Source organism: Crinia signifera, chromosome 12 (genome assembly GCF_055691185.1).
Source record: "Crinia signifera chromosome 12, ASM5569118v1, whole genome shotgun sequence".
Lineage (NCBI taxonomy): Eukaryota > Metazoa > Chordata > Amphibia > Anura > Myobatrachidae > Crinia > Crinia signifera.
In genome coordinates this window covers 2,492,237-2,511,561 of record NC_139228.1, presented here as the reverse complement: position 1 = coordinate 2,511,561, position 19,325 = coordinate 2,492,237, and the positions used below count along the sequence as shown (strand labels likewise).

At 48.7% G+C, this 19,325-nt stretch overlaps 1 protein-coding gene across 3 annotated transcripts; it reads left to right on the top strand.

Annotated features, from left to right (window-relative positions):
* The first annotated feature begins 3,367 nt into the window (after nucleotides 1-3,367).
* ADAR (adenosine deaminase RNA specific) lies at nucleotides 3,368-19,257 on the top strand. Of its 3 annotated transcripts, none has more exons than XM_083166964.1 (15): nucleotides 3,368-3,479; nucleotides 7,732-9,107; nucleotides 10,340-10,523; nucleotides 11,149-11,279; nucleotides 11,877-12,012; nucleotides 12,566-12,780; nucleotides 13,510-13,663; nucleotides 14,175-14,346; nucleotides 14,438-14,531; nucleotides 14,712-14,828; nucleotides 15,003-15,136; nucleotides 15,242-15,424; nucleotides 16,471-16,583; nucleotides 16,669-16,793; nucleotides 17,822-19,257. In XM_083166964.1, exons 2-15 carry the CDS (start codon nucleotides 7,792-7,794, stop codon nucleotides 18,057-18,059), a joined length of 3,312 nt encoding a protein of 1,103 aa, XP_083023090.1. In that variant the 5' UTR covers nucleotides 3,368-3,479; nucleotides 7,732-7,791; the 3' UTR covers nucleotides 18,060-19,257. The 3 variants fall into 3 exon arrangements, with proteins under 3 accessions (XP_083023090.1, XP_083023091.1, XP_083023089.1); XM_083166965.1 differs by lacking the exon at nucleotides 3,368-3,479 and adding an exon at nucleotides 5,255-6,652 and having other exon boundaries at nucleotides 7,900-9,107; XM_083166963.1 differs by lacking the exon at nucleotides 3,368-3,479 and adding an exon at nucleotides 5,255-6,652.
* The last annotated feature ends 68 nt before the right edge of the window (nucleotides 19,258-19,325 follow it).

Here is a 19,325-nt window from a genome sequence, read left to right as displayed (position 1 = left end):
ATAAATGAGGGAAGGAAAATCATATGAGGGAGGAGGGCCCTGCTTCAGAGAGCTTACAGTCTATCGCCATTCTAGAATAATTCCCACCTCTATCCATAAAAACCCAATCCGCGCCCGCTCACCGCGCTTCGGGCTCATTTATCCGCGGCCGCTCGCCATGCATCAGACTCGGCGGTCCTAAAACAATGGGACAGTTGTATGCTATGAATATACTACAGGGTTTCCTACCTGCCCCTCTCCTTCAGGGAGAAAATGCTCTGTTCCTGGGCTTCCCTGGTACTGTAGGATTGCCAGCACCTGTGGGGAGCTAGGTAACTGATAAGAAAGGTGTCACCACAGGTGATGGCAATCATACATTACCAGGGAAGCCCAGGAGCAGAGCATTGTGTCCTCCTGGAGAGGGGCATGCTGGGAGGTATGGCTAATGTATGATTGCCAGCACCTGTGGGGAGCTAGGCAAGTGATAAGAAAGGTGTCACCACAGGTGCTGGCAATCATACATTACCAGGGAAGCCCAGGAGCAGAGCATTGTGTCCTCCTGGAGAGGGGCATGCTGGGAGGTATGGATAATGTAGGATTGCCAGCACCTGTGGGGAGCTAGGTAACTGATAAGAAAGGTGTCACCACAGGTGCTGGCAATCATACATTACCAGGGAAGCCCAGGAGCAGAGCATTGTGTCCTCCTGGAGAGGGGCATGCTGGGAGGTATGGATAATGTAGGATTGCCAGCACCTGTGGGGAGCTAGGTAACTGATAAGAAAGGTGTCACCACAGGTGATGGCAATCATACATTACCAGGGAAGCCCAGGAGCAGAGCATTGTGTCCTCCTGGAGTGGGGCATGCTGGGAGGTATGGATAATGTAGGACTGCCAGCACCTGTGGAGAGCTAGGTAACTGATAAGAAAGGTGTCACCACAGGTGATGGCAATCCTACATTACCAGGGAAGCCCAGGAGCAGAGCATTGTGTCCTCCTGGAGAGGGGCATGCTGGGAGGTATGGCTAATGTATGATTGCCAGCACCTGTGGGGAGCTAGGTAACTGATAAGAAAGGTGTCACCACATGTGCTGGCAATCATACATTACCAGGGAAGCCCAGGAGCAGAGCATTGTGTCCTCCTGGAGAGGGGCATGCTGGGAGGTATGGATAATGTAGGATTGCCAGCACCTGTGGGGAGCTAGGTAACTGATAAGAAAGGTGTCACCACAGGTGATGGCAATCATACATTACCAGGGAAGCCCAGGAGCAGAGCATTGTGTCCTCCTGGAGTGGGGCATGCTGGGAGGTATGGATAATGTAGGACTGCCAGCACCTGTGGGGAGCTAGGTAACTGATAAGAAAGGTGTCACCACAGGTGATGGCAATCATACATTACCAGGGAATCCCAGGAACAGAGCATTGTGTCCTCCTGGAGAGGGGCATGCTGGGAGGTATGGATAATGTATGATTGCCAGCACCTGTGGGGAGCTAGGTAACTGATAAGAAAGGTGTCACCACAGGTGATGGCAATCATACATTACAAGGGAAGCCCAGGAGCAGAGCATTGTGTCCTCCTGGAGAGGGGCATGCTGGGAGGTATGGATAATGTAGGATTGCCAGCACCTGTGGGGAGCTAGGTAACTGATAAGAAAGGTGTCACCACAGGTGATGGCAATCATACATTACAAGGGAAGCCCAGGAGCAGAGCATTGTGTCCTCCTGGAGAGGGGCATGCTGGGAGGTATGGTACATTACCAGGGAAGCCCAGGAGCAGAGCATTGTGTCCTCCTGGAGAGGGGCATGCTGGGAGGTATGGTACATTACCAGGGAAGCCCAGGAGCAGAGCATTTTCTCCCTGAAGGAGAGGGGCAGGTAGGCAACCCTGATATACTAGTAAGGCCTGTTTCACACACTCCGGCTCCTGCCGGACGGTGAAATCCCGCACGGCCAGGGAGCTGTGCCGCACACAGTGGTTTATCATGGAGGGGATGGCCACAGCCCGGCAGCCGTCCCTTCCAGTGGCGGGATCCGGCTGCAGCTGTGCGGCCGGGCCGTCCCGTGTGAATGGACACAATAGTGTCCATTCACAACTACTGTGTGCGGCACGGCTCCCTGGCCGCGCGGGATTTCACCGTCCGGCAGGAGCCGGAGTGTGTGAAACCAGCCTTATGCTGGGTACACACTAGGATGACTAGGGCCTGATCCCTTCAATCTACATCCAATTCCGATCAATTGGATGTAGATTGTGTGGTGATTGGGCCCTTTTCTGACCTGGTGTGGACCGATACCGATCCGCGCTACCGCGGGTCGGTCGTTATTGAGATCCTACCTGCTGCAGGTAGGATCTCAATGACGATTATACAGCCGGGTGCGGGTCGCCATCAGATCGAACCCGCTCACGGTGCACATCGTGAGCGGGTCGTGCCCCCCTGCGTCACCGTGAGCGGGTCGGACGAGACACTGACGACCCGCTCACGATGTGCATCGTGAGCGGGTCGTCCTGGTGTGTACCCTACATAAGACCGCTGTAAGCAAATGCTTCGAAAGCTAGTCTGCTACCTTGTGATTGCCTCTGTGTTTGTTCATGTGTGAGAGAAAGAAATTTGCACACAGTGTTTTGGGGACACACAAACAGACATCCTGGGCATTGGGACTACAGGATTGGGGGGGGGGGGGTAACATTGTACCAAACCCAATATATACCACAAATCTCCTGGGCAGTTTGACTATTGGGGGAGATGAATTGGGGGAGATGTACCCAGGGGTAATGGTGAGGTGGAACATTGTAACCTCCACATTGGCCCTGCACAGTAATTCTCACAAAAAAACATTCTAGTTTTCAGGGTGATGCCAAAATCCCTATCACTGGCCCTGTCTCTGCCTAATGGGGGGCAGGGGTGTAATTATTAGGTGGCATAGAGAAATTAATTCCCCCACCTCTGCATGACCATTTTAAGCCCTGGATGTACCCAACCCAATATATACCACAGGCAGCCTGGGCATTTGGACTACAAGATTGGGGAGATGTACCAAAGGCATATATATATAATTTGTCATAAACAGCCTGTAACGTGGGACTGTGTAAAGAGCTGGTTAGCGGCTACTTTATCTCTCTCCCAGGATTGTTACATATCGAACCACCCTTGTCCGGCGTTGAGGGAATGATTCCGGCTGCCCCCCTCCGTGAGTCCGCGGTTACATTACACTTGGCGCCAGAATGATCACGTGGATAACCTGCCCAGCGGCTGTTATGGTGAGACCGGTGCAGTGCGCCAGGCTGCCCTCAGGTGTCGCTCCTAGCAAACCTTCGAACAGCGCATGCGCCGTGACCCTTATATAGATTGGCGCCCACCGCGCGCGCCCCTTTCTTTCTCACTCTCTCTCCCCCCCAGCAGCTGCCCCGGAACCGGAAGTCGCCTGTACGGAAACACGGAGCGGTGTGTGTGTGAGTGCGCTGCGGACGGAGCAAGCTGGTGCCGGCTACCGCCATCACGGGGTCGGTAGGTGATATATGATTGTGTTCCGGGGATGGAGGGATCTGTGCGGCGGTGGGTAAAGGAGGAGGATGTGTATGACGGCGGGAGAACGGGGTGCCCGGGGGGAGGGGCGGTGTATGACGGCGGTGGGGGACGACATTGTGGCGGACTGTGTGATGGGAAAGGGGTATCTGCTATTCTGCTATGGGGCAGAGGGATCGTGTGCACGTAGATGGTGATCTGTGGCGAGAGGGATTTGTGACCCTTGTACGGGACTGTGAGGAATGGGGGAAGTCTGATTTTGGGGGAGGGGGAGGAGAAGGATACTGACTAAGGAGGGATATCTACCATAGGGCCGGATGCACGAAGCCTGAGAAGTGATAAAATGGAGTGCTACAGGCTAGCTTTACAAAATGAGTTAGTGGGTTGGTTGGTATTCATTCATTCATTCTCCATTATATACTATTCAAGGCTTAGTACATCTCGCCCATAACCCGGAGTGGGATCTGTGACCCTTGAGCAGGAATGTGTGATGAGGAGAGGGATCTGTAAACCTTGAGCATGTGTGATGAGGAGAGGGATCTGGGAATTGGGAGACTAACCTAAACTTACATTTGGTCGTTAAACATAGTATGGGGGGCAGTGGTTGTACTCAGTGGGATGCGACCATGGTGTAAGCCACAGCAGTTTTGGGCCAGCTGGAATGTTTCAGACAAAGGATACTGGATAGCAGGCTTGTCCCATCAAATTACTAGGCCCAATTGCTTGTCCCAGCATTTTTATACTTGTACTGAGCTGATACTGGGATTTTAATGGCTTCTTTCTGCAAGGGCCATTACTGTCCCTTTATAAAAGATCTGCCGGTATCTGAGATAATCTGGTAAAGGGTTCCGGGACTGCTTGATTTTTGGGAGTGGGGGCTGATGCTGCCATGGGCTGGTTATGGTGAGGCAGTGAGTGTATTATTTCTCCGTAATCAGGGTAAGGATAGAACATTGTGGGCAAGGTTGGTTATTATGTACGTATGTCAAGATGTTTCTGTCTTATGTATTTGGGGCTGAATCTGTAGGTAGACTCCTCTTGCCGGCTTTTGTGTGAACATAAGTAATCTGAGTAAAGGTGTCCATACACCTGCAGCCTTGATTACACATGTCTAATATCACCAATACCCTAATGCGACTGTTAGTTGTCCTAATCTGCTGCTGGTTTTTGGGCACCTTAACTCAACATGCTCCTGTTCTCTGGGCAATGCTACGTGCTGCAGGCAGTGATAGGAACATCTGAGATTTTCGTGCACCAATCGGATATGTGTACATCTCAGAATTTGGCTCAAGGCACGATTGGAACTAACTTCTAGAGAGCGAGACAGGGCCTCTCCCATTGCACACACCTTAAGGGCTGTTTCACACAGTACGGTTCCTGCCGCACGGTGAAATCCCGTACGGCCAGGGAGCCGTGCCGCACTCAGAATTTTATAATGGCAGGGATGGCCACAGCCCGGCAGCCGTCCCTTCCAGTGGGGGGATCCGGCTGCAGCCGTGCGGCCGGGCCGTGGCCGTCCCGTGTGAATGGACACAATAGTGTCCATTCACAACTGCTGAGTGCGGCACGGCACCCTGGCCGTACGGGATTTCACCGTGCGGCAGGAACCGTACTGTGTGAAACAGCCCTAACACTGTAATGGCAGGGAATGGAGTTGGCCAGCCCAGGCTGAATGGGAGGGGTCAGAGAAGGCTGGCTTTGGTATTTGTGAGGAGCGGGTACGTTTTAGGGATGGCCATCGTTGCCATTGCCATCGATGGCAATTCTGCAACTGGCGCCCGATAGTGCTAAACTATGCAATGGCTCACAATCGATAGTTTTACATATCGATGGTCGTCCATTGTTTGATTGGCATGTGGGCGGGGCTTCGCGGGTGTCGGGGGCAGAGCTATGCTATGTGTCCCTGCACTTTGAGAAAAAAACAAAACATTGTTTTGTGGGTCCAACGCTGGAGGGAAACCATCTAGTTCTCCCCCATCGATGGCAAAAGTATTCGACATCAGCCATGAACCATCGATGATTTTGAACCATCGATGGTCAATAGCCATCCCTAGTATGTTTGCATTACTATATAGAAGGTGCCATTTGAAGGATAGAAGGCGTTTTTTCGTATGTGGCTACTTCATATGTTATAAGGTGGTTTGTATGCTGGTGTGACACTTGCCTTATCCTATCACTAGTCTGGTGTGGCCCAGTCTGGGCAGCACTTCTGGTTCAGGATCATACTCCTACTGTAGGAGTAGTGTCTCATGGTGTTGTGTTAGGTAGTATTTCTTGGTCTCAGAGGACGAGGCTGTAATGTGAATGGTAGATTCCTGATGCAGATCGGCTGCTGGAATGGTAGACATGCTGCTAGTGTACTATGTTTCCCCACTGGAGTAGCCGGTTTCTGCTCTGTCAGCATTGCATGTGTCTTTCTTCATTCACTTGTGTGTAGAGAACCTGCCCATTACACCAGCTGATTGGCTGCAGCTTCCCTGCACCCGCCTTCTCTGCCTTTCCTCAGCCTGGCTTGTTTGGTAGGTGGTAACTAGTAGAGAAAGGAAACTGAAACTTTCTCTCCGTCTTATCCAGGAAGCAGCCCCTCGTCCTGTAGCAGTACCCCGGTCCCCAGGCCAGAAGCAGCCCCTCGTCCTGTAGCAGTACCCCGGTCCCCAGGCCAGAAGCAGCCCCTCGTCCTGTAGCAGTACCCCGGTCCCCAGGCCAGAAGCAGCCCCTCGTCCTGTAGCAGTATCCCGGTCCCCAGGCCAGAAGCAGCCCCTCGTCCTGTAGCAGTACCCCGGTCCCCAGGCCAGAAGCAGCCCCTCGTTCTGTAGCAGTACCCCGGTCCCCAGGCCAGAAGCAGCCCCTCGTCCTGTAGCTGTACCCCGGTCCCCAGGCCAGAAGCAGCCCCTTGTCCTGTAGCTGTACCCCGGTCCCCAGGCCAGAAGCAGCTCCTCTTCCTGTAGTGGTCCCCAGGCCAGAAGCAGCCCCTTGTCCTGTAGCTGTACCCCGGTCTCCTGGCCAGAATCAGCCCTATGTCCCTTAAATCTTTACCTTAGCTGGCCCGGGCACTGATTTTCCACTGAACTGTAGTAGTCCTGATTATATTGATCTGTAATTTAGTACTCATGATTGTCAACACAGGATCCCATTATACTTTCCATAGGAGCAAGGTAAGGGTCTCTACACAAGCTTGCCGTATAAGGGGGGATGATGGGTTATGTTGTACAGGCTGGCACGGGGTGGTGGGAAGATGGGAACATATTTTAGGTAATACCCAGCTGCTGCAGGTGGATCTGATATTTCTGCCACATTCTTCCCCTCTCCTGATAAACCCTTATACCTTTCAACTGGCTCGGAACCAGGTTCACCTGCAAACTGTTTACCAGGACAAATTATTCCCAGATTTTTCCCCTGCAAAGGTGGCTTTATCATGCTTCGCCCCATACCACACACCACCACCAGTGTATTTCTACCCCACCATGTGCTATTCCTGTAATGTGTACCTCCACAGGTTGCACGCCCTGCCAGCAGTGACCTATGCAGGGCCTCCCAGCACTGTATATCATACACCTACACAAGCACCCGCTCTCCCATGTCTGCATTGGGAACTTACATGGCTCACCTCCCACAGTGTAACCTTCCTAGTGCGCCCAGCATGGCTGCCTCATCTGGTACACTTGTGTATGTGATGATAAATGCATGGACCTGACTGTCATTTTGGGACCCTACTCTGCAATCGCCCCATTCTGTGGCATTTCTCCTATTCCACCCAGGGTAATCCAACGCAGTGCGCACACGATGGCTGCCTCACTTGGTACCTTATGGTGGAATACACAACTTGTTCACACCCAAAATGCCCGCACCGACACTGCGTTGTGCCTACTGTGCTCGCAGGGCTTTCTGTTATGTCTATTGCTGTACTCTCCAAATCCTATGTACTATGCATTGCTGTGATGTCTTATAAATGCCGGACTCCTGTTGGAGAACGTGCGCTATGTAAATATAACTTAGGGTGCCCATACACGTACCAATTACCCGGTACTTTTTGTGCTAGAATAGCATCGTTGTGCATATGTTGTGCATGGGATGCGATGCTATTTTAGCATAAAGTACCGGGTAATTGGTACGTTTATGGGGCACCTTTACTCTGGGGGACGGGTAGGGAGTTTAGTAGGCTTTGTGGTGTTGTAGTGATAGCGAGTGCTTGACCTGTGTAACATCTGTTCACTTTGTCTTCTCTTCTTGGCAGGGCCTTTCCTCTGTTTGAGTGGAGAGCGTCCCGACCCTCCCTCCTCTTAACCCTTTGGCAATGAATAAAGGATCATACAGAGGGCGAAATGCGAATCAAATGAACGAAAACCATAGCTTCAGCCATATCCCTAACTCTGCTTCTCTTCCCTACCTTTTCCTCCCACAGGAACAGCAAGACTTGAGACAAGCGCAGAGAGAATTTCTATTGAGCGGTCAGTCAGGATTTGTTAAGGACTTCCGATACAACCGCATTACACCACCAAGGCACAGCTTCATCCAGAGGTACCCTCCACCTCAGAGGTACCCTCCTCAGTTTCCTTCTCATCCTCGTCCTCCTCCTGTCCACCCTTCTGATCGGGCTACGTGCAGCCTGTCGGAAAGTTTCCATCGGCTTTCTGTGTCGCACGATCCTCTAGAAGAAAAGATTTTACGGAAATTCCGGGAACTCTCAGGCGGAGAGTTTCATACTGCGAGAAGTTTATTAAAGGTATTTGATACAGAGAAGAAACGAATCAATAGTATTCTGTACAAGTTAGAGAAAAATAATATACTATATAAAGAGAACGGTACCCCACCGAAGTGGCGGCTCTTGGTTAACAGTCCTCATAGTCTTCCTGCCTCTGGTGGCACCCCTCAGCAGGCAAAGGCAGAAGAATCATCGCCCAACTTTGAGGACATCTGGTCAGCTGACATCATGGCAGAAACAAAGGAAAAGCTCTGTGAATACTTATACCAAACTCCGGAGTCCACGCCGACAGCTATCCGGAAGAGTATAGGAATCTCCAAGATGAACGAGGTTAATCAGCTCCTCAGCACTTTGGAGAAACAGGGAGAGATTTGCCGTCAAGGGAACCCCCCAAAATGGTCCCTCACTGAAAAGAAACGGGAGAGAATGTTTATCAAGAAAAGAGCAGCAGAGATTCATGAGACTGAGCAGGAGAATCTTGTAGCCCTTCCCAAGGAGGAGGTGTACGTGGAGAATGGCCAGCAGGTGGCAGCGGTGGTTGTTGGCGGTGAAGTGCCCATTGAGGTACCTGAGGCCATTCTTGCAGATATGCCCTCTGATGAGCCTCCAAGGAAACGTGTTAAAGAAATGTCATTTGATGACTATGAGAATGGAAAATGGGCGGTTGATGAGGTCTCTGATGGCATAAACAGGGTGGAAGGAAATAACTTCGTTGGAGGAGAAATAGACAATCAGTCTGTACCGGTACCTCAGTATTGTGAACCTGTCAAAGAATGCTCCCAACTGGAGAAGCTTCAGGCCTGCCTGGCGAAGAACCCAGTGAGCGGCCTCCTGGAGTTCACACATTTCTTTAATCTGCATTGTGACTTTGTGCTTCTTGACCAGAGTGGACCATCCCATGACCCAAGGTAAGTCTCTCTTGTGCCGCACCAGCCCACCATAAGTACTTCCTTGCATCCTCCTGGGCACAATAGGTCAGCCTGTCTGTATAGCATACTGCTTGTTTTGTCTCTTAGACAGGGGACAGCCTGGCCTAGTACCGTGCCATGCACCAAATAGAACTTACAGCAAAGACCAGAATGGTGCTGGTGTATCAAGCAAAGATGGCAGCAAAGCAAAAAGTAATAGGGCACCTGAATGCCACCTTTCTGTGCTGCATGGGGGTAAATGGATTGTGTGCAGAGAATTGTGGGAGGGGCGTGTCCTAGCTCAGATACACATTGCAGTGTTGGATTAAGGCTGCCCTACATGTGTAGGATTCAGTAGCAGCCAGTAATGGTGTACTTGGGTAACACCATGCTGCGCTGCAAAGGGGCAGATGTAACCGGTGGAGGGGTGTGTCCTAGCTCGGAGCTACATTGCAGTATGAGAATAAGGATGCCCAGCATGTGTAGGATTCAGTAGCAGTCAGTATTTACTCTGCCTAGGGGCGCAGGTGCTGGCTTTCTGTTGCGTTGCCACTTGCTCATTCGCTCCTGTAATGGATAGCACTTGGTCTAAAAGTAGAAGTCAAATAAGTAAATACATTACAATTATATTATTAAAATAAGTGTTAAACCTGGAGGCAGATGCTGTATTGTACACTATCGTAAATCCGTTTTCTAATGCATGCTGTGGAAATACAGCATTTTGGTAATTAGCCTAATTAGCAGTTTAAATAGACTGGAAGCTGTAATGTCAGCTATGTACTGAAATATAAGTCACTTGATGTCAAGTCGGCCTTCATTTTATGTATGGTCGTCTCGTATAGGAGGCTGAATGTACCTCAAGGTGGAAGGACCCACTAATAAAGGAGCAAGGGTGTTACTGGGAATTTAATGGTGAACCGGTCCTAACATCCTCCCTATTCCTGTAGGGAACCAGTATTCATTAGGGGGTGGTATGTTAGGTCAGCGTGAGTTTTAACAATTGATTTTTACCACATGCAATGTTTAGATGGCAGCCCTTTAATCAGCAGCGCTCTTGTTTATTGACCAATCTTGACTGTAGAGTGCAATCTATATTTGTTGTGCTAAGTGGATAGTCCTTGGGGTGTAATTGGCTGCTGATTTGGTATAATTACACTGTACTTTGGGAAGCTGTCTCAGTGTATATCTGTAAAGGTTCCTGATAAACATGACATGTTTTCTTGGTAAAACAGGTTTAAGATCCAGGCGGTGATCAATGGCCGACCTTTTCCAGCGGCTGAAGCCAGCAGCAAGAAAACGGCTAAGAAGGAGGCTGCCTCGCTCACCATGCGGGTCCTGCTGCGAGAGGCACAAGGCGGAACACAAGAGGAGGTCCTGGCAGAGCAGTCTGCAATTCAGGAGATGCAGGAGGAAGTGGTAAGAGGGCTTATATGCTACTGGTATAAAGTTATTAGTGGAAGCACTGATGTAGCATTTAGCTGAAGGCTTTGCAGTAGACTGGTACTCTGTCCATCAGTGGTGCCTCTGCTGGCCATTGGAAATTCATGGTACGACATGCCTGCTGATTGGATACAGGTTAAGTGTCCCTTATGCAAAATATCCCTCATCCATAGTTTCCAGAATGTAATTATATTTTTATTTTTTGCTAACAGCACTACTGAGGACATTATATGTAACTGGCTCTATATATGTGCAAGAAAATGATTGATTGGCATTCAAATGCAGTGCATGAGACAGGACACACTGTTTAATGTTTGGAAACCTTGTTTCATACACACATAAAATAGACTTGTGTGTATTTCATGTGTTTGATGTTTGTACAACATAAATGCAAAATAAATCATTGAAATATAAAAAATATTCCGAAATAAGGAATAATCCGTTATCCAAAATTCTTCTGCTACTCAATCTGTAGCAGCTTCTTTCCAATCAGGAGAGAGCCTCCCCTTAGAACACACAGCTCCAGTGCTACAAGATCTGTCGGTTATTATCGTGAGTAACGTTGGTGTTAAACACTGATTACTGTAATGTGTCTCTGCAGAAGTCCGTACCGCAGCCATCACTGACTGGGGGTAAGAACCCAATCAGCACTCTTATGGAGCACAGCCAGAAAACTGGCGACCTGTGTGTATTCCAGCTGGTGTCCCAGGAGGGTCCCCCACATGACCCCAAGTAAGTATCTTCTACGAATTGTCCCATTGTTCAATACATCAGATTGATACCTTTAGGAATCTACACCTCTCACACGGAATGTGCTCCTGGGCCATGTCCTCCTCTTACGTTACACTTCTCACTCTGAGGTACGCTGCCACGATTGCAGTGGCTGCATAATACAAGGCTACAGTGTCATCTGTATAAGTGTTGGGCTGCCGAGGGGCTTGGAGGGCTTTGTATTGTAGTAGATTTGTAATGCTCCCAGTGAGCTAAACCAATACTGATCCCAGTCATTTCCTTATGTGCTGGTGCAGTCAATGAGCCATGAGGTGCAAAATGTCTCATTGAAGTCACTTACTCCCAATTAATCGGATATTCCGTATTCCTACAACTGTAGTATGGCTGCTTTTAATTTACATATTCAACAAAGCTATTTGGGGGGGGGGAGGGGAGGAGAGTCAAGGCAATTGATTGGTAAGTTGCAGGAATAATTTGCTGGTGTTTGGCAGAAATCGTCGCACAATGTCAGTAAGCTGATAAACTGACTCATACATATTGGTGCCATGTTCCCAGTTGTCTTTCTTTCTAGAACGTCTTTTTTTTTTTTTATTACAGGTTCACTTACATGGTAAAAATGGGTGCTCAGGTCTTCCCGACTGTGGTTGCCAATAGCAAGAAGCTTGCCAAACAGATGGCTGCTGAGGCGGCGGTGAAGCAGCTAATTAGCGACAGCTCTTTACACCCTGAGAAGGTAAAAAAATCCCTATTTATTGTACATAATGCTGAGGAGAAAATTAACAGGCAAAGGTTTTGCGTTTTCTAATACTCAGTTGTGGCAGCTCAGGTGGCAAAGGAAAGTAGATTGAGAACCTAGGTATGTAGGTTGTAGGTGATAAGTGCCCAAACGTATACAAAACTTAAATTTAAGATGACAATTACAAATAAAATCTGAAACAAAGTGAGGGGAAAAAGATGCGGTAAGCAGAGGGGGTAAAATGGGGAGGGGTGGACAAGTGGGTGCAAACACGGGGGGGGGGGGGGGTTGTTATGTATTTTTCCGACTGTTGGAACATTTTCCACTTTTGTGCAGTGGTACAACATTTGCTTGTTTCCAGTTCTCCGGAATTTCACCTGTATCTAGTGACTAGTTGTAGAATTCCCAGCATCCCATTAAGCTCCTTGGATTATAGAATCTGGACATATTGACAGCTGGATGAATTACTTAGCGGTCTATTAAAACTAAAAGTGAATATATCGGTGTACTCAGGGATGAATGAACATGGTTGTTGTTGTTCTTGGTTCAGGTTGAGCCTGTTTCTGAAGACCGCCCCATGGAATTTCCCTCGGCCCCAGAACTCTCTGTGGATGACCTTAAAACAGCCCAGGCTTCCAGTGTTGGGGATTTCATCAAATATCTGAATGCCAACCCAGTAAGCGGCCTCCTGGAATACTCCCGTGCCAAGGGCTTTGCGGCAGAGTTTAAGATGGTCAACCAGTCTGGTCCCCCTCATGATCCCAAGTAAGTCCGAATTTTTCCCATTGTTGAGATGTCCATCTTTGACCAACCAGATTCTCCAGCTTTTAGGCTCTTTAATTGCTGCTACTGTTGCTTTCTAGCCAGCGGATGTGATTTACCAATCCTTGTTGACTTACTGTTTTAACATGACCCCATACCAAATCCGTGTGGACTGATGAGAAACTGACATGACAAAGTGACTAGAATTAGAACTTGACCATGTTGTGTCTGTAGAAACTACAGCTGTGCATCTGCTCTATTCCCTCCCTTTCCAACACGCTCCCTCCCATCTTTCTCCTATCCAGTTCCTTCAGTCAGTGTGACCCCACGTTATGTTGTCACTCGCTTTACATTTCTCAGGTCTTAAAACCAGACGCAGCCCGTGTTACCAGCCCTGTCTCTTGTACTCCTGCCCCTAGCTCTGTTACTGTGCTGGTCCTCAGTGTCTGCAGAATGTGGTTAGGAGGTACGGGAACATAAGTGTGGCTGGTGAGAGATATAGTCACCTATAACAATGACTAAACATCATTCTGTCATGCTGGACTTTCTCATCAGTGGCCGTCTCTTGGCCCTGACTTTCAAAGCTGTGAGCTGTGTTCTCTTCTACATCCCATATAATGCAGGGGAGACTGATAAACCAGACCTAGGTACTCCGGATCCTGGGGAATATGGAAATGTGCGTTCAGTCATCAACCGGGCTGCTTCACTTTATTACACTTGTCTCGCTTGTAGGTTTGTGTTCCAAGCAAAAGTCGGGGGTCGCTGGTTCCCACCTGTTACTGCATCCAACAAGAAGCAGGCAAAGGCTGAGGCAGCAGATGCTGCCCTGAGAGTCCTGATTGGAGAGGCGGAGAAAGCGATACGCGAGGGGGACACGGTGACTGAGGTGAGAACCCATTAACCTCCAGTAATAGAGCAGAACTAGTATGGAAATGGTTAGTGGCGCTTCACCAAGTCTATCTTGATATTTAGAGCAACATGATACTACTTTAAGTCCCAACATTATGGAATCAGTCGACTGAATGCTTTGCTTTGTGGCCTATGAAAGAATACGATAATCCTGATAGTGTAGAATGTCCTTGCAATACTAGACAGCACTAGAAATGCCTACACCTGTATAGCGGTAATAAACTGTGTACCCTTCTCCTGATCAGACTCAGCGACGTGCGTGTGTTTGTTTGTGAAGACACATCCAGTATTGGAATGCACAGATGCACTGTTACGGGTGTACTGGGCACACACAGGAATCCCTGCGATATAGGCTGCATGCCCAGATGGGTTATGGTCACCATGTAACCCGGTTAAATGCCCGCAGCACGTCATGCCATTTTGTAGTGGGGACGGTAAGGTACCAGAGATTGCCAGCTCCTTTAATATGTTTTTGTCTTCCTGCACAGCTCCCGGTCTTCGGCAGCACTTTCCATGACCAGATTGCTATGCTCAGCCACCAGAAATTCAACACACTCACAGCCAGGATTCAGAACAGCCTCCTGGGAAGGAAAATCCTGGCTGCTATTATTATGAAGCAGAACAGCACAGACCTGGGCACAGTGGTCAGCATTGGCACTGGTGAGCATTGCCCTCTGCTCCGTTCGGTTCCCCGGTCTGTGGGGGTATAATAGACCACCTAACTTTTTTTTTTTTTTTTTATATCTTCCAGGGAATCGCTGCGTGAAGGGGGAGGAACTCAGTCTGCGAGGGGAGACTGTAAATGACTGCCATGCAGAGGTCATTGCACGGAGGGGGTTCATAAGGTGAGTTTACCCCAGGACGCTGGGGCTTGTGGTGAGTCTGTGCCAATAAATGTGGCAAAACAGTTGGCCAGTGAGACCCTTGCAGCCCACTAGGGTGCAAGCAGTGATGGCACAGAGCAAGCTTTCTAGCTCTTAAATCGTGACCGATTACCTGATACATCAATCCGTTTGTCTGTGCAGATTCCTGTATGATCAGTTGATGAAGTTCAACCCAGACAGCCCAGAGGACAGCATATTTGAGGAAGCTGAAGACCTGCTGAGGGTTAAACCGGCAGTGACCTTTCACCTCTACATAAGGTTAGCGTTACAGGACTGCAGCCTCTTTCTACTACAGATGGTGTAATGGTCAGCGCTGGGATTACTGCAGTGACCCTAACTCTGCAATTAGTATTTTCTTCCTGTGTATATATAGTTTATATTTTGTTAGTTTGCTTTGTCTTCGGAGTTAGAACAGTGTCTGTCTGCTTACAGTACCGCTCCCTGTGGGGATGGGGCGCTATTTGACAAGTCCTGCAGCGATCAGCCCAGCGCAGAGGGAGACAAGCAACATTACCCTCTGTTTGAGAACCCAAAACAGGGGAAGCTGCGGACCAAAGTGGAGAATGGTATTTATATATTGCTGAATTACAGGACTTTACAGCAGTAATAGCAGACTCAATGCCAGCTCCTGGGGGCTATCACCACCTCTACTTACTGTGTTCTCTGTGCAGGCGAAGGGACCATTCCGGTGGAGTCCAGCGATATTGTCCCCACATGGGACGGCATACAGCATGGCGAGAGACTCCGCACCATGTCTTGCAGTGATAAGATCCTGCGCTGGAACGTGTTGGGCCTGCAGGGTGGCGTGTTGTCACATTTCATCGAGCCTGTGTACCTCGGCTCGGTCACTCTTGGTATGTAGCCAGATGGCGCCACTTTCAGTTGCTGTAGTTACTGGTACTGTTTATGGCGTTGCTGAGATACAGCTGGACACTGCATGCTCAAGTAGCCTCAACACCTACAAAGGTCCCCCTCCCACCTACTGTGGCTCTATAGCACCATCCTTTGTCTTCTCCAAGCGGAGCTTATCTAACCTATGCCTTATGTGGCTCTATAGCACCACCCTGAATCTTCTCTCCAAGCGGAGCATGTCTAACCTCTGCCTTATGTGAGTGTGTCTAACTTCTCCAAGTGGAGCGTGTCTAACTTCTGCCTTATGTGGCTCTATAGCACCACCCTGAGTCTTCTCTCCAAGTGGAGCGTGTCTAACCTCTGCCTTATGTGAGTGTGTCTAACTTCTCCAAGCGGAGCGTGTCTAACCTCTGCCTTATGTGGCTCTATAGCACCACCCTGAGTCTTCTCTCCAAGCGGAGCGTGTCTAACCTCTGCCTTATGTGGCTCTATAGCACCACCCTGTCCAAGTGGAATGTGTCTAACCTCTGCCTTATGTGAGTGTCTAACTTCTCCAAGTGGAGCGTGTCTAACCTCTGCCTTATGTGGCTCTATAGCACCACCCTGAGTCTTCTCTACAAGTGGAGTGTGTCTAACCTCTGCCTTATGTGGCTCTATAGCACCACCCTGTCCAAGTGGAATGTGTCTAACCTCTGCCTTATGTGAGTGTCTAACTTCTCCAAGCGGAGCGTGTCTAACCTCTGCCTTATGTGGCTCTATAGCACCACCCTGAGTCTTCTTTACAAGTGGAGTGTGTCTAACCTCTGCCTTATGTGGCTCTATAGCACCACCCTGTCCAAGTGGAATGTGTCTAACCTCTGCCTTATGTGAGTGTCTAACTTCTCCAAGCGGAGCGTGTCTAACCTCCGCCTTATGTGGCTCTATAGCACCACCCTGTGTCTTCTCTCCAAGCGAAAATAATCTAACCTCTGCCTTTTGTGGCTTTATAGCACTGTCCTGAGTCTCTCCTCCAGGTGTATCTAACCACTGCTATCGGTGTATATTTCAGGCTACTTGTTCAGTAAGGGCCACCTGACACGGGCAATCTGCTGCCGCATGTCCAGAGATGGTGAAGCTTTCCAGCAGCAGTTGCCGGACCTTTATATAGTCAATCACCCAGAGGTAAGGGGCCTACTCATCCACGTGACTTAAGCCATGCCTCAGCATCATGTTCTGCTCATACTGATCTCTTCTGTCTCCTACACAGGTCGGACGGGTCAGTGTCTATGACTCCTACCGGCAGACCGGGAAAACAAAGGAGTCCAGTGTGAATTGGTGTCTTGCGGATGAGGAAGCGGAGGTGCTGGATGGGACAAAGGGGAAAGTGGAAGGGTAAGAGCCGCTGTCATCCTGTATAAGTGTTGTCTCACCTGTGTCGGATAGCGCATCTTATCCCTGTGACATCTCTGGATGTGGGGTCGATCTTATTACACCCCAAGGATGTGGATGTGCCCGATGTTTGCAAATCAAGACACCGGGTGTACTTTATGGCAGGCTGAAAAGTGCTTGAATCTCCATAGGGGTGAGAGCAGTTCTCAGCTAATTCGGCCCTGCAAAGGGTGTGAGAGGGTTAATTCGGGGACCCTTTTCAGCATTAAAATGGCACCCGGACTGCAGCACGCACCCTCCGGGGTTAATAGGATTGACCCCTATGGCTGATACTGCGTATAACAGGATAAGGACATGGTTTATGTATTACCAGTTACTTACATCTCGCACACATTGATATGGGCCTGTGCTCCCTATATCAGGGGGCATTAGATGGGTTGCCATGGTAATCTCATGACAATGAGCAGAATCTGAAATACATAACGGGAACCATAGGAAATTGATCACCTCTAAGGTAAAATCAATGCGCCTATATGGTGATTTCTTAAACACTTGATCGATTTTAGGCCTGATTTCGCTGAATCCGACGGATGAGGCCAATATACAGGCCAAATCTGTGACATCCGATGTGCATCAGCTCGGAGTCAGATGTTGTATGTGCAGCACTTAGCGGGGCTTTTAAGCAACCGTGATGTATCGCATCATACAGAAGAGGCGCTCTCCCCTGCGGCAGAAAAAAACATGAAAAAAATCAGCGGCCCCTGATTGGTTGAGAACACTCAGCCAATCAGCAGCCGTCCATTCTTCCTGTGTGGTGGTTTTTTATTTATTCTCCTGCCGCCCTCTGTGATTTATCACGTGTCCATACCCTATGTGAGCCTCCCAGGGAACACAGAGGAAATGACCTGCTGTTTTTGTGTAGGGGCCTTAAGATTACCGTAGTGTAATGTGTTTCTCCCTGCAATTGCCAGTTATAGGGTGTGTGAAGACGTGAGGCCATATGGCCTGAATGATTTTTGTTTTGGTTTTAGGGGCAAACTGGAAGTCTCTCGTGTCTCCAAGCTCCACATGTTTGTATTGTTCCAAAAACTCTGCACAATGCGTGGGCGCGAGGACCTTCTACAGTGCTCCACCTACAGCGACATCAAAGAGGCAGCCACCATCTACAGGCAGGCCAAAGGACAGTTCTTTAAAGCTCTGCAGGCAATGGGCTACGGGAACTGGATCAGCAAGCCGCAAGAAGAGAAGAGCTTTAACCTCACAATATAACAACTCTCCCAGCATTTGTATGTTTAGTGACAGTGTCACTAATAATGTCTGCACTGAAAGATGGGGGGGTGGGGTTAGTCTGTACCAGCGTGATTCTGCCAGGCCCCTCCAGAAAACCAGCATCCAAACTGACCGCTTCTCTGCTCCCCTTGATTTCGGGTGAATTAAATCTTTATGGGCCAGATGTACCATGTGGAGAGATTACCAACCAATCAGCTTCTTCTTTTTTTTTTTTTTAACTGCTTTTAAAAAGGCGGTCAGAAGCTGGTTGGCTGGTGTTCTTAGTCTCTCCTCTTACACCCGCGAAGTCTTAGTACATCTCCAATTTGTTTTTAAGTCTAAAATGTTAACTGTCGTAACTCATACTCTAGTATTGTGTTGGTGTGTGATCCTTTTTTTATATTTTAATTTTTAAATATTTATGGAGCAGAAAAATCGATTTTTGTTAATAAAATTGCTGCTGCCTGACTGCGCGAGGCCGGGTTCCTTACACAATCAGCTGGTAACGGTCTCCAACCTCTTCCATCTCCAGCTTTCAGTGCTGAGCTATGTAACACCTCACCTTAGACATAGAATAAAAGCCGTGGTTTCCTGCTGCCTCGGCCGTGCGTCTCTGGTTGTCCTGCTGATTTTTCTGCGAGGCTCTTGGCAGATCCTGGGTGTAGAATGTAATGCAGCAGCAATCGTTTTGATTTTTAGCATTTTTTTTAATATAGTTTTTGCATTTTGAATCTGTGTCTGTGACTCATCTGTTTGCCAGCATACTCCTGACTTATGCACTTGTAAATACATTTCTGTTTAGGAATCCTAGCCAGACAATGGCCTGAAATTGACAGTTTCCAGTTGTGGTGTTTAGAATTATTTCTTTAAAAAAAAAAAAAAATCATTCCATATTCTAAATCTAGACCTTCATTGTGTCCTCCCACAGAACGGTCACTTTCTAAATTGACAGCTGTCACCGCGCTACGCATATAAATCCATACTGTATCGTAGACATTGGAGCGCATGGTTAATCTTTTTTTTTTTTGTTCATGTTTTTTTAGTTCCTAAGACCATTGTTGGGCTTTTGATAAAGTGCCCATGGTAAATTCTCTATGGTGGTGTAAGACAAACTGCGCTGTGTCTAATCTTTGTAAGATGTCTACTCTTGCGTAATGATATCTATATATACATTAAAGTGACACAATAAAGACTCACATCTGGCTATGAATGCAGAGTTTTTCCTAGGCTTCATTGCTGAAATAGCTGCAGTGGGGAGGTGGTGTG